Source organism: Erpetoichthys calabaricus, chromosome 13, assembly GCF_900747795.2.
Source record: "Erpetoichthys calabaricus chromosome 13, fErpCal1.3, whole genome shotgun sequence".
Lineage (NCBI taxonomy): Eukaryota > Metazoa > Chordata > Cladistia > Polypteriformes > Polypteridae > Erpetoichthys > Erpetoichthys calabaricus.
In genome coordinates, this window is record NC_041406.2 from 22,742,677 (window position 1) to 22,756,330 (window position 13,654).

Below are 13,654 nucleotides of genomic sequence, written 5' to 3' on the forward strand. Positions count from 1 at the left end.
TGAGTCAGATTCTCTCAGATCCCAGTGATGACACCAAAGGCTTCTTTGACCCTAACACCCATGAAAACCTTACATACCTGCAACTTCTGGAGAGATGCACCAAAGACCCTGACACGGGACTGTGCCTGCTAAACCTTGTCAAGAAAGGTGAAGGATATGTTCAAATTGATGCACAAACAACTAGCCTCCTAAAGTCCACCACCACCGACAAAGCAGGTGGCAAGTACCAAGGAAAGACTGTGAGTGCCTGGGAGCTGCTCCACTCTGAATACATCACTGAGGAGAAAAGGAGAGAGCTGATGCAAAAGCTGAAGCAGAAAACTTTGACCATTGACAATCTCCTGCAGATCCTCATCTCCACCATTCAAGAGAAGACTGTGACCACTACCATAACCTCTACCACCGTCACCACTATTGCCAGCACCCCTACCACCACAGAAACCACAGTCAGAGCAGCTTTCCAAGGCTTAAGAGCACAGGTCTCTCCTGCGGAACTGCTAAGCTCAAAAATCATTGACGAAGAAACATTTGATAAGATTGATCAGGGCATAGTCACAGTTGAAGCAGTCAGTCAGCAGGATTCTGTGAAGAGGTACCTGCAGGGGACAGACAGCATTGCAGGAGTTTTCATCCCATCAACTAAAGAAAAGATGAGCATTTATCAAGCAATGAAAAAGGGGATTCTGAGACCCGGAACCGCTCTAGTCCTACTGGAAGCGCAAGCAGCCACGGGCTTCGTCATTGACCCTGTAAAGAACACAAAACTGTCAGTCGAGGAAGCTGTGGCTGCAGGACTGGTTGGAAGAGAGCTGAAAGACAAGCTCCTATCGGCAGAAAGAGCCGTCACTGGATACACTGACCCCTACACTGGAGACACAATCTCCCTTTTCCAGTCTCTGAAGAAGGACCTGATTGTCAAAGACCACGGAATACGCCTGCTTGAAGCACAGATTGCCACTGGGGGCATCATCGATCCAGTGCATAGCCATCGAGTGCCGGTGGAAGTGGCTTACCAGCGAGGTTACTTTGATGAGGAAATGAGCCAGATTCTCTCAGATCCCAGTGATGACACCAAAGGCTTCTTTGACCCTAACACCCATGAAAACCTTACATACCTGCAACTGCTGGAGAGATGCACCAAAGACCCTGACACGGGACTGTGCCTGCTAAACCTTGTCAAGAAAGGTGAAGGATATGTTCAAATTGATGCACAAACAACTAGCCTCCTAAAGTCCACCACCACCGACAAAGCAGGTGGCAAGTACCAAGGAAAGACTGTGAGTGCCTGGGAGCTGCTCCACTCTGAATACATCACTGAGGAGAAAAGGAGAGAGCTGATTGAAAAGCTGAAGCAGAAAACTTTGACCATTGACAATCTCCTGCAGATCCTCATCTCCACCATTCAAGAGAAGACTGTGACCACTACCATAACCTCTACCACGGTCACCACTATCGCCAGCACCCCTACCACCACAGAAACCACAGTCAGAGCAGCTTTCCAAGGCTTAAGAGCACAGGTCTCTCCTGCGGAACTGCTAAGCTCAAAAATCATTGACGAAGAAACATTTGATAAGATTGATCAGGGCATAGTCACAGTTGAAGCAGTCAGTCAGCAGGATTCTGTGAAGAGGTACCTGCAGGGGACAGACAGCATTGCAGGAGTTTTCATCCCATCAACTAAAGAAAAGATGAGCATTTATCAAGCAATGAAAAAGGGGATTCTGAGACCCGGAACCGCTCTAGTCCTACTGGAAGCGCAAGCAGCCACGGGCTTCGTCATTGACCCTGTAAAGAACACAAAACTGTCAGTCGAGGAAGCTGTGTCTGCAGGACTGGTTGGAAGAGAGCTGAAAGACAAGCTCCTATCGGCAGAAAGAGCCGTCACTGGATACACTGACCCCTACACTGGAGACACAATCTCCCTTTTCCAGTCTCTGAAGAAGGACCTGATTGTCAAAGACCACGGAATACGCCTGCTTGAAGCACAGATTGCCACTGGGGGCATCATCGATCCGGTGCATAGCCATCGAGTGCCGGTGGAAGTGGCTTACCAGCGAGGGTACTTTGATGAGGAAATGAGTCAGATTCTCTCAGATCCCAGTGATGACACCAAAGGCTTCTTTGACCCTAACACCCATGAAAACCTTACATACCTGCAACTTCTGGAGAGATGCACCAAAGACCCTGACACGGGACTGTGCCTGCTAAACCTTGTCAAGAAAGGTGAAGGATATGTTCAAATTGATGCACAAACAACTAGCCTCCTAAAGTCCACCACCACCGACAAAGCAGGTGGCAAGTACCAAGGAAAGACTGTGAGTGCCTGGGAGCTGCTCCACTCTGAATACATCACTGAGGAGAAAAGGAGAGAGCTGATGCAAAAGCTGAAGCAGAAAACTTTGACCATTGACAATCTCCTGCAGATCCTCATCTCCACCATTCAAGAGAAGACTGTGACCACTACCATAACCTCTACCACCGTCACCACTATTGCCAGCACCCCTACCACCACAGAAACCACAGTCAGAGCAGCTTTCCAAGGCTTAAGAGCACAGGTCTCTCCTGCGGAACTGCTAAGCTCAAAAATCATTGACGAAGAAACATTTGATAAGATTGATCAGGGCATAGTCACAGTTGAAGCAGTCAGTCAGCAGGATTCTGTGAAGAGGTACCTGCAGGGGACAGACAGCATTGCAGGAGTTTTCATCCCATCAACTAAAGAAAAGATGAGCATTTATCAAGCAATGAAAAAGGGGATTCTGAGACCCGGAACCGCTCTAGTCCTACTGGAAGCGCAAGCAGCCACGGGCTTCGTCATTGACCCTGTAAAGAACACAAAACTGTCAGTCGAGGAAGCTGTGGCTGCAGGACTGGTTGGAAGAGAGCTGAAAGACAAGCTCCTATCGGCAGAAAGAGCCGTCACTGGATACACTGACCCCTACACTGGAGACACAATCTCCCTTTTCCAGTCTCTGAAGAAGGACCTGATTGTCAAAGACCACGGAATACGCCTGCTTGAAGCACAGATTGCCACTGGGGGCATCATCGATCCAGTGCATAGCCATCGAGTGCCGGTGGAAGTGGCTTACCAGCGAGGTTACTTTGATGAGGAAATGAGCCAGATTCTCTCAGATCCCAGTGATGACACCAAAGGCTTCTTTGACCCTAACACCCATGAAAACCTTACATACCTGCAACTGCTGGAGAGATGCACCAAAGACCCTGACACGGGACTGTGCCTGCTAAACCTTGTCAAGAAAGGTGAAGGATATGTTCAAATTGATGCACAAACAACTAGCCTCCTAAAGTCCACCACCACCGACAAAGCAGGTGGCAAGTACCAAGGAAAGACTGTGAGTGCCTGGGAGCTGCTCCACTCTGAATACATCACTGAGGAGAAAAGGAGAGAGCTGATTGAAAAGCTGAAGCAGAAAACTTTGACCATTGACAATCTCCTGCAGATCCTCATCTCCACCATTCAAGAGAAGACTGTGACCACTACCATAACCTCTACCACGGTCACCACTATCGCCAGCACCCCTACCACCACAGAAACCACAGTCAGAGCAGCTTTCCAAGGCTTAAGAGCACAGGTCTCTCCTGCGGAACTGCTAAGCTCAAAAATCATTGACGAAGAAACATTTGATAAGATTGATCAGGGCATAGTCACAGTTGAAGCAGTCAGTCAGCAGGATTCTGTGAAGAGGTACCTGCAGGGGACAGACAGCATTGCAGGAGTTTTCATCCCATCAACTAAAGAAAAGATGAGCATTTATCAAGCAATGAAAAAGGGGATTCTGAGACCCGGAACCGCTCTAGTCCTACTGGAAGCGCAAGCAGCCACGGGCTTCGTCATTGACCCTGTAAAGAACACAAAACTGTCAGTCGAGGAAGCTGTGGCTGCAGGACTGGTTGGAAGAGAGCTGAAAGACAAGCTCCTATCGGCAGAAAGAGCCGTCACTGGATACACTGACCCCTACACTGGAGACACAATCTCCCTTTTCCAGTCTCTGAAGAAGGACCTGATTGTCAAAGACCACGGAATACGCCTGCTTGAAGCACAGATTGCCACTGGGGGCATCATCGATCCGGTGCATAGCCATCGAGTGCCGGTGGAAGTGGCTTACCAGCGAGGGTACTTTGATGAGGAAATGAGTCAGATTCTCTCAGATCCCAGTGATGACACCAAAGGCTTCTTTGACCCTAACACCCATGAAAACCTTACATACCTGCAACTTCTGGAGAGATGCACCAAAGACCCTGACACGGGACTGTGCCTGCTAAACCTTGTCAAGAAAGGTGAAGGATATGTTCAAATTGATGCACAAACAACTAGCCTCCTAAAGTCCACCACCACCGACAAAGCAGGTGGCAAGTACCAAGGAAAGACTGTGAGTGCCTGGGAGCTGCTCCACTCTGAATACATCACTGAGGAGAAAAGGAGAGAGCTGATGCAAAAGCTGAAGCAGAAAACTTTGACCATTGACAATCTCCTGCAGATCCTCATCTCCACCATTCAAGAGAAGACTGTGACCACTACCATAACCTCTACCACCGTCACCACTATTGCCAGCACCCCTACCACCACAGAAACCACAGTCAGAGCAGCTTTCCAAGGCTTAAGAGCACAGGTCTCTCCTGCGGAACTGCTAAGCTCAAAAATCATTGACGAAGAAACATTTGATAAGATTGATCAGGGCATAGTCACAGTTGAAGCAGTCAGTCAGCAGGATTCTGTGAAGAGGTACCTGCAGGGGACAGACAGCATTGCAGGAGTTTTCATCCCATCAACTAAAGAAAAGATGAGTATTTATCAAGCAATGAAAAAGGGGATTCTGAGACCCGGAACCGCTCTAGTCCTACTGGAAGCGCAAGCAGCCACGGGCTTCGTCATTGACCCTGTAAAGAACACAAAACTGTCAGTCGAGGAAGCTGTGGCTGCAGGACTGGTTGGAAGAGAGCTGAAAGACAAGCTCCTATCGGCAGAAAGAGCCGTCACTGGATACACTGACCCCTACACTGGAGACACAATCTCCCTTTTCCAGTCTCTGAAGAAGGACCTGATTGTCAAAGACCACGGAATACGCCTGCTTGAAGCACAGATTGCCACTGGGGGCATCATCGATCCAGTGCATAGCCATCGAGTGCCGGTGGAAGTGGCTTACCAGCGAGGTTACTTTGATGAGGAAATGAGCCAGATTCTCTCAGATCCCAGTGATGACACCAAAGGCTTCTTTGACCCTAACACCCATGAAAACCTTACATACCTGCAACTGCTGGAGAGATGCACCAAAGACCCTGACACGGGACTGTGCCTGCTAAACCTTGTCAAGAAAGGTGAAGGATATGTTCAAATTGATGCACAAACAACTAGCCTCCTAAAGTCCACCACCACCGACAAAGCAGGTGGCAAGTACCAAGGAAAGACTGTGAGTGCCTGGGAGCTGCTCCACTCTGAATACATCACTGAGGAGAAAAGGAGAGAGCTGATGCAAAAGCTGAAGCAGAAAACTTTGACCATTGACAATCTCCTGCAGATCCTCATCTCCACCATTCAAGAGAAGACTGTGACCACTACCATAACCTCTACCACGGTCACCACTATCGCCAGCACCCCTACCACCACAGAAACCACAGTCAGAGCAGCTTTCCAAGGCTTAAGAGCACAGGTCTCTCCTGCGGAACTGCTAAGCTCAAAAATCATTGACGAAGAAACATTTGATAAGATTGATCAGGGCATAGTCACAGTTGAAGCAGTCAGTCAGCAGGATTCTGTGAAGAGGTACCTGCAGGGGACAGACAGCATTGCAGGAGTTTTCATCCCATCAACTAAAGAAAAGATGAGCATTTATCAAGCAATGAAAAAGGGGATTCTGAGACCCGGAACCGCTCTAGTCCTACTGGAAGCGCAAGCAGCCACGGGCTTCGTCATTGACCCTGTAAAGAACACAAAACTGTCAGTCGAGGAAGCTGTGGCTGCAGGACTGGTTGGAAGAGAGCTGAAAGACAAGCTCCTATCGGCAGAAAGAGCCGTCACTGGATACACTGACCCCTACACTGGAGACACAATCTCCCTTTTCCAGTCTCTGAAGAAGGACCTGATTGTCAAAGACCACGGAATACGCCTGCTTGAAGCACAGATTGCCACTGGGGGCATCATCGATCCGGTGCATAGCCATCGAGTGCCGGTGGAAGTGGCTTACCAGCGAGGTTACTTTGATGAGGAAATGAGTCAGATTCTCTCAGATCCCAGTGATGACACCAAAGGCTTCTTTGACCCTAACACCCATGAAAACCTTACATACCTGCAACTTCTGGAGAGATGCACCAAAGACCCTGACACGGGACTGTGCCTGCTAAACCTTGTCAAGAAAGGTGAAGGATATGTTCAAATTGATGCACAAACAACTAGCCTCCTAAAGTCCACCACCACCGACAAAGCAGGTGGCAAGTACCAAGGAAAGACTGTGAGTGCCTGGGAGCTGCTCCACTCTGAATACATCACTGAGGAGAAAAGGAGAGAGCTGATGCAAAAGCTGAAGCAGAAAACTTTGACCATTGACAATCTCCTGCAGATCCTCATCTCCACCATTCAAGAGAACACTGTGACCACTACCATAACCTCTACCACGGTCACCACTATCGCCAGCACCCCTACCACCACAGAAACCACAGTCAGAGCAGCTTTCCAAGGCTTAAGAGCACAGGTCTCTCCTGCGGAACTGCTAAGCTCAAAAATCATTGACGAAGAAACATTTGATAAGATTGATCAGGGCATAGTCACAGTTGAAGCAGTCAGTCAGCAGGATTCTGTGAAGAGGTACCTGCAGGGGACAGACAGCATTGCAGGAGTTTTCATCCCATCAACTAAAGAAAAGATGAGCATTTATCAAGCAATGAAAAAGGGGATTCTGAGACCTGGAACCGCTCTAGTCCTACTGGAAGCGCAAGCAGCCACGGGCTTCGTCATTGACCCTGTAAAGACCACAAAACTGTCAGTCGAGGAAGCTGTGGCTGCAGGACTGGTTGGAAGAGAGCTGAAAGACAAGCTCCTATCGGCAGAAAGAGCCGTCACTGGATACACTGACCCCTACACTGGAGACACAATCTCCCTTTTCCAGTCTCTGAAGAAGGACCTGATTGTCAAAGACCACGGAATACGCCTGCTTGAAGCACAGATTGCCACTGGGGGCATCATCGATCCGGTGCATAGCCATCGAGTGCCGGTGGAAGTGGCTTACCAGCGAGGTTACTTTGATGAGGAAATGAGTCAGATTCTCTCAGATCCCAGTGATGACACCAAAGGCTTCTTTGACCCTAACACCCATGAAAACCTTACATACCTGCAACTTCTGGAGAGATGCACCAAAGACCCTGACACGGGACTGTGCCTGCTAAACCTTGTCAAGAAAGGTGAAGGATATGTTCAAATTGATGCACAAACAACTAGCCTCCTAAAGTCCACCACCACCGACAAAGCAGGTGGCAAGTACCAAGGAAAGACTGTGAGTGCCTGGGAGCTGCTCCACTCTGAATACATCACTGAGGAGAAAAGGAGAGAGCTGATGCAAAAGCTGAAGCAGAAAACTTTGACCATTGACAATCTCCTGCAGATCCTCATCTCCACCATTCAAGAGAAGACTGTGACCACTACCATAACCTCTACCACGGTCACCACTATCGCCAGCACCCCTACCACCACAGAAACCACAGTCAGAGCAGCTTTCCAAGGCTTAAGAGCACAGGTCTCTCCTGCGGAACTGCTAAGCTCAAAAATCATTGACGAAGAAACATTTGATAAGATTGATCAGGGCATAGTCACAGTTGAAGCAGTCAGTCAGCAGGATTCTGTGAAGAGGTACCTGCAGGGGACAGACAGCATTGCAGGAGTTTTCATCCCATCAACTAAAGAAAAGATGAGCATTTATCAAGCAATGAAAAAGGGGATTCTGAGACCCGGAACCGCTCTAGTCCTACTGGAAGCGCAAGCAGCCACGGGCTTCGTCATTGACCCTGTAAAGAACACAAAACTGTCAGTCGAGGAAGCTGTGGCTGCAGGACTGGTTGGAAGAGAGCTGAAAGACAAGCTCCTATCGGCAGAAAGAGCCGTCACTGGATACACTGACCCCTACACTGGAGACACAATCTCCCTTTTCCAGTCTCTGAAGAAGGACCTGATTGTCAAAGACCACGGAATACGCCTGCTTGAAGCACAGATTGCCACTGGGGGCATCATCGATCCGGTGCATAGCCATCGAGTGCCGGTGGAAGTGGCTTACCAGCGAGGTTACTTTGATGAGGAAATGAGTCAGATTCTCTCAGATCCCAGTGATGACACCAAAGGCTTCTTTGACCCTAACACCCATGAAAACCTTACATACCTGCAACTTCTGGAGAGATGCACCAAAGACCCTGACACGGGACTGTGCCTGCTAAACCTTGTCAAGAAAGGTGAAGGATATGTTCAAATTGATGCACAAACAACTAGCCTCCTAAAGTCCACCACCACCGACAAAGCAGGTGGCAAGTACCAAGGAAAGACTGTGAGTGCCTGGGAGCTGCTCCACTCTGAATACATCACTGAGGAGAAAAGGAGAGAGCTGATTGAAAAGCTGAAGCAGAAAACTTTGACCATTGACAATCTCCTGCAGATCCTCATCTCCACCATTCAAGAGAAGACTGTGACCACTACCATAACCTCTACCACGGTCACCACTATCGCCAGCACCCCTACCACCACAGAAACCACAGTCAGAGCAGCTTTCCAAGGCTTAAGAGCACAGGTCTCTCCTGCGGAACTGCTAAGCTCAAAAATCATTGATGAAGAAACATTTGATAAGATTGATCAGGGCATAGTCACAGTTGAAGCAGTCAGTCAGCAGGATTCTGTGAAGAGGTACCTGCAGGGGACAGACAGCATTGCAGGAGTTTTCATCCCATCAACTAAAGAAAAGATGAGCATTTATCAAGCAATGAAAAAGGGGATTCTGAGACCCGGAACCGCTCTAGTCCTACTGGAAGCGCAAGCAGCCACGGGCTTCGTCATTGACCCTGTAAAGAACACAAAACTGTCAGTCGAGGAAGCTGTGGCTGCAGGACTTGTTGGCAGACAGCTAAAAGCAAAGCTGCTGTCAGCAGAAAGAGCCGTCACTGGATACACTGACCCCTACACTGGAGACACAATCTCCCTGTTCCAGGCTCTGAAGAAGGACCTGATTGTCAAAGACCACGGAATACGCCTGCTTGAAGCACAGATTGCCACTGGGGGCATCATCGATCCGGTGCATAGCCATCGAGTGCCGGTGGAAGTGGCTTACCAGCGAGGTTACTTTGATGAGGAAATGAGTCAGATTCTCTCAGATCCCAGTGATGACACCAAAGGCTTCTTTGACCCTAACACCCATGAAAACCTTACATACCTGCAACTGCTGGAGAGATGCACCAAAGACCCTGACACTGGATTGTGCCTACTTTCACTAAAGAAATGAAAGAATAAGAAGCATTTCATTGACTTTAGTTGTTAATTGGAATAATCCTTAACCTACAGTTTTATGGTGAATACCTTAAATTTTAGTGCATCTGGTTGAAACTAAAGGCTATAGTGCTGTGAAAAGCTTTTTGAAGCTTAACATTTTCTCTGTTCAATACAAATATTCACATTTTTGATATTTACTTTTGAAATATAAGATTTTATTAGATATTAAATGTTTTGAGTATTTTTCCTCAAGAGAAGGCTAAGTGTGTTGTTAGCTTTTTATGTTATACTAAATTGTTACTTTAAAAAAAAGAAGCAATTTACATTTTTAGTGATAATGTTTTTTCAGAAAGAACTGATTTAACAATACAAAATGCATGTTCACATAAATTTTAGACATACAGCAACATGTAATAAAATTGTAATTTCCTAATACATTTTTAAATTAGCCCTGTGTAATTCTGAAAATTTCACACAGTTTAGGATTTCTTCTTCAAGAATTAAGTAAGAAATTTAAGTTGTAAATATTGTGCTTCAGTAATGATAAAAACAATGTTGTAATTTTTTCTAAATTCATTAAATGTTACTGAAATTGTTTTTTTTAAAAAACATTTTAAGTTTTTTCTCTAATTATAAAAGAAGGACAGGCCACTCATCCCAACACACCTTGCCAATCCTATCTATGCTTCTATCTTCTAAAACGACATTAACTCTCATTTTGAAGGTCCCTAAAGTCCTACTCGCTACTACAGTACTTGGACACTTATTCCAGGTGTCTATGGTTCTCAACGTAAAAAAGAAATCCTAATGTTTGTGTGGGTTTTACCCTTAGCAAGTTTACATCTGTGTCCCCATGTTCTTGTTGAACTCATTTTAAAGTCACAGTCTTGATCCACTGGATTCATTCCCTTCACATTTTAAATATGTCAATCATGTCTCCTCTTAATCTTCTTTTTCTTAAATTGTAAAGGCTCAGCTCTTTTAATCTTCCCTCATAGTTCATCTACTGTAGCCCTGGAATCAGCCTAGTTGCTCTTCTCTGGACTTTTTGAAGCGCTGCTATGTCCTTTTTGTAGCCTGGAGACCAAAACTGCACACAGTACTCTCGATGAGGTCTCACCAGTGTGTTATAAAGCTTGAGCAGAGCCTTCTTGGACTTGTACTAAACACATCAAGGTGCAATATAACCTAACATTCTGTTAGCCTTCTTAATGGCTTCTGAACATTTTCTGGCAGTGGACAGTGACAAGTCCACTACAAGTCCTAAATCCTTCTCATAAGCTGTACTTTCAATTTTCAGATCTCCTATTGTGTATTCAAACCTAAGATTTTTATTTTCTATAAGTACTACTTTACATTTATTGATATTAAATTTCACGTGCCGCAAATCTGCCCAAGCTTGTATGCTGTCCAAGTCCCTCAGTAATGATTCAAAGGATTCTCGATTATCTGCCAATACACCTACTGTAGCTTGGTATCATCTGCAAACTTAACCTGCTTGTTACTTATGTTCTTATCCAAATCATTTATGTTACCAGCAATGTGTGAAAATCATGTATTGTACAGAATGCATGAGATGTCTGTGTTACTTTAATCTGTTGTATACTTTCCCTTGGCATTATATACTGTATAATACGTAGGCATTATACATAACAACAAATAGTATTTGCCTTTTGGCACTGCATTGAATGCCTAGGAAATGTTTGAAATTTTAATCACTTCATACTTTGACGTTTCATTTTTGGCATTCTATATATTTCCTAGGCATTCTACATAATGTCTAATTTCACACATTGACGGTAACATATATTGCTCAAAAAATTAAAGGAACACTTTTTAATCAGAGTATAGAATCAAGTCAATGAAACTTCTGGGCTATTGATCTGGTCAGTAAAGTAGAAGAGGGGGTTGTTCATCAGTTTCAGCTGCTTTGGTGTTCATGAAATGAACAACAGGTGCACTAGAGGGGCAACAATGAGATGACCCCCAAAACAGGAATGGTTTAACATGTGGAGGGAGGCCACTGACATTTTTCCCTCCTTATCTGTTTTGTCACTCGTTTTGCATTTGGCTAGTCAGTGTCACTACTGGTCGCATGAGGCGATACCTGGACTCTACAGAGATTGCACAGGTAGTCCAACTTCTTCAGGATGGCACAGAAATACGTGCCATTGCCAGAAGGTTTGCTGCGTATCCCAGCACAGTCTCAAGAGCATGGAGGAGATTCCAGGAGACAGGCAGTTACTCTGGGAGAGCTGGACAGGGCTATAAAAGGTCTTTAACCCATCAGCAGGACCAGTAACTGCTCCTTTGGGCAAGGAGGAACAGGATGAGTACTGTCAGAGCCCTACAAAATGATTTTCAGCAGGCCAATGGTGTGAATGGCACCATGAAGCTCGATTGGCATTTGCCATTGAATACCAGAATTGGTAAGGCACCACTGGTGCCCTGTGCTTTTCACAGATAAGAGCACATGTGACAGACATGATAGGGTCTGGAGAAGCCATGGAGAATGTTATGCTGCCTGCAACATCATTCAGCATAACCGGTTTGGTGGTGGGTCAGTGATAGTCTGGGGAGGCATATCCATGGACGGACGCACAGACCTCTACAGACTAGAGAACGGCACCTTGACTGCCATTAGGTATTGGAATGAAATCCTTGGACCCATTGTCAGACCGTATGGTGGTGCAGTGGGTCCTGGGTTCCTCCAGGTGTACGACAATGCCTGGACTCATGTGGCGAGAGTATGCAGGCAGCTCCTGGAGGATGAAGGAATTGATAGCATTGAGTGGTCCCCACACTCACTCGCCTGACCTCAATCCAATAGAACACCTCTGGGACATTATGTTTTGGTCCATCCGACACAGCCAGGTTGCACCTCTGACTGTCCAGGAGCTCAGTTATGCCCTGGTCCAGATCTGGGAGGAGATCCCCCAGGACACCATCCGTCATCTCATTAGAAGCATGCACACCCAAGCCGACGCTGTCAGGCATGCATACAAGCACATGGGGGCCACACGAACTACCGAGTACGATTTGGAGTTGCTGCAACAAAATTTCGACAAAATGGACTAGCCTGCCTGGCGCATCATTTTTTCACTTTGATTTTCAGGGTGTCTTTCATTTTCATTTCCATCAAACAATATGGATTCCTTTCATTCCTAACACATTACCTAGTACATATCAGTAGAGATATTCAGCAGGATTTGTTTTCCCATTCAGATCTGATGTGTTTTCAAAGTGCTCCTTTAATTTTTCTGAGCAGTTTATATATTAAAAATAACAGCAGCCTTAGCACTGACCCCTGTGGACACCACTATTAATATCAGCCAATTCTGATGAAGTTCCTTGCACCATCAAACTCTGCTTCCTGTGTCTGAGCCAATTCTGTACCCATCTACAAACATCACCCTGAACTCCCACCTGTTTTAATTTGATACCCAACCTCTCATGTGGCATCTTACCAAATGCTTTCTGAAAGTCAAGATAAATAATATCACTTGCTCCACTTTGATCATATCCTTTGGTTGCTTCCTCACAGAATTCCAGCATATTAGTAAAACAAGACCTCCCTCTTCTGAACCCACTGACTGTTCATTATACCTCCTATTCTTGCCATGTGCTGCTCAATCTCACCCTTGTCAATGTCAATTTATTTATATAGCACATTTAAAACAACATAGGAATGCTGTGGCCAAAGTGCTTTACAATAATAGAAGAAAAAAACGTACAATTAACATAAATAACTTAAATAGAAATAAAATAAATTAACATCAGTAAAATAAATAATAAATAGAAGTAAGATTACATAATCACAATGAGGAAAACATCAGAATTACCGAAGGTCACGGAAAGCAAGTGAATAGAAATGAGTTTTTAATCTTGTTTTAAACAGTTCAATTGTAGACGACTCCTTAATGTGATGAGGTAAAGAGTTCCACAGGCGAGGAGCAGGAGCTGCAAAAGCCCTGTCCCCCTTGGTTTTACACTTGGTACGAGGGACAACAAGAGACAACTGACCAGAAGATCTAAGCACTCTAGATGGCTGGTATAAAGCATACAATTCAGATAAATAGGCAGGAGCAAGCCCATATAAAGATTTAAAAACTAGCAACAAGACTTTAAAATCAATTCGAAAACTGACAGGCAGCCAGTGTGAAGAAGCTAATATTAGAG

At 45.7% G+C, this 13,654-nt stretch overlaps 1 protein-coding gene and 1 long non-coding RNA gene across 3 annotated transcripts in view; one reads left to right on the forward strand and one right to left on the reverse strand.

Moving 5' to 3' along the window:
* The window catches only part of eppk1 (epiplakin 1), a 53,302-nt gene extending 43,218 nt beyond the window's left edge, over nt 1–10,084 (forward strand). Inside the window, exons 3-4 of one of the 2 annotated variants that reach the window (XM_051935614.1) lie at nt 480–4,546; nt 6,623–10,084. In XM_051935614.1, the coding sequence (XP_051791574.1) occupies nt 480–4,546; nt 6,623–9,488 (6,933 nt within the window). In that variant the 3' untranslated portion in view covers nt 9,489–10,084. Of the gene's footprint in view, nt 1–479; nt 6,376–6,622 lie in introns of both variants that reach the window. The other variant, XM_051935615.1, reaches the window with a different exon arrangement.
* Nucleotides 106–6,771, reverse strand: LOC127530036 (uncharacterized). The gene is made up of 2 exons (XR_007936569.1): nt 6,623–6,771; nt 106–394 (listed from the first exon to the last, which is right to left on the reverse strand). It is a non-coding gene; the product is annotated as an uncharacterized LOC127530036 (long non-coding RNA).
* Nucleotides 10,085–13,654: the final 3,570 nt, after the last annotated feature.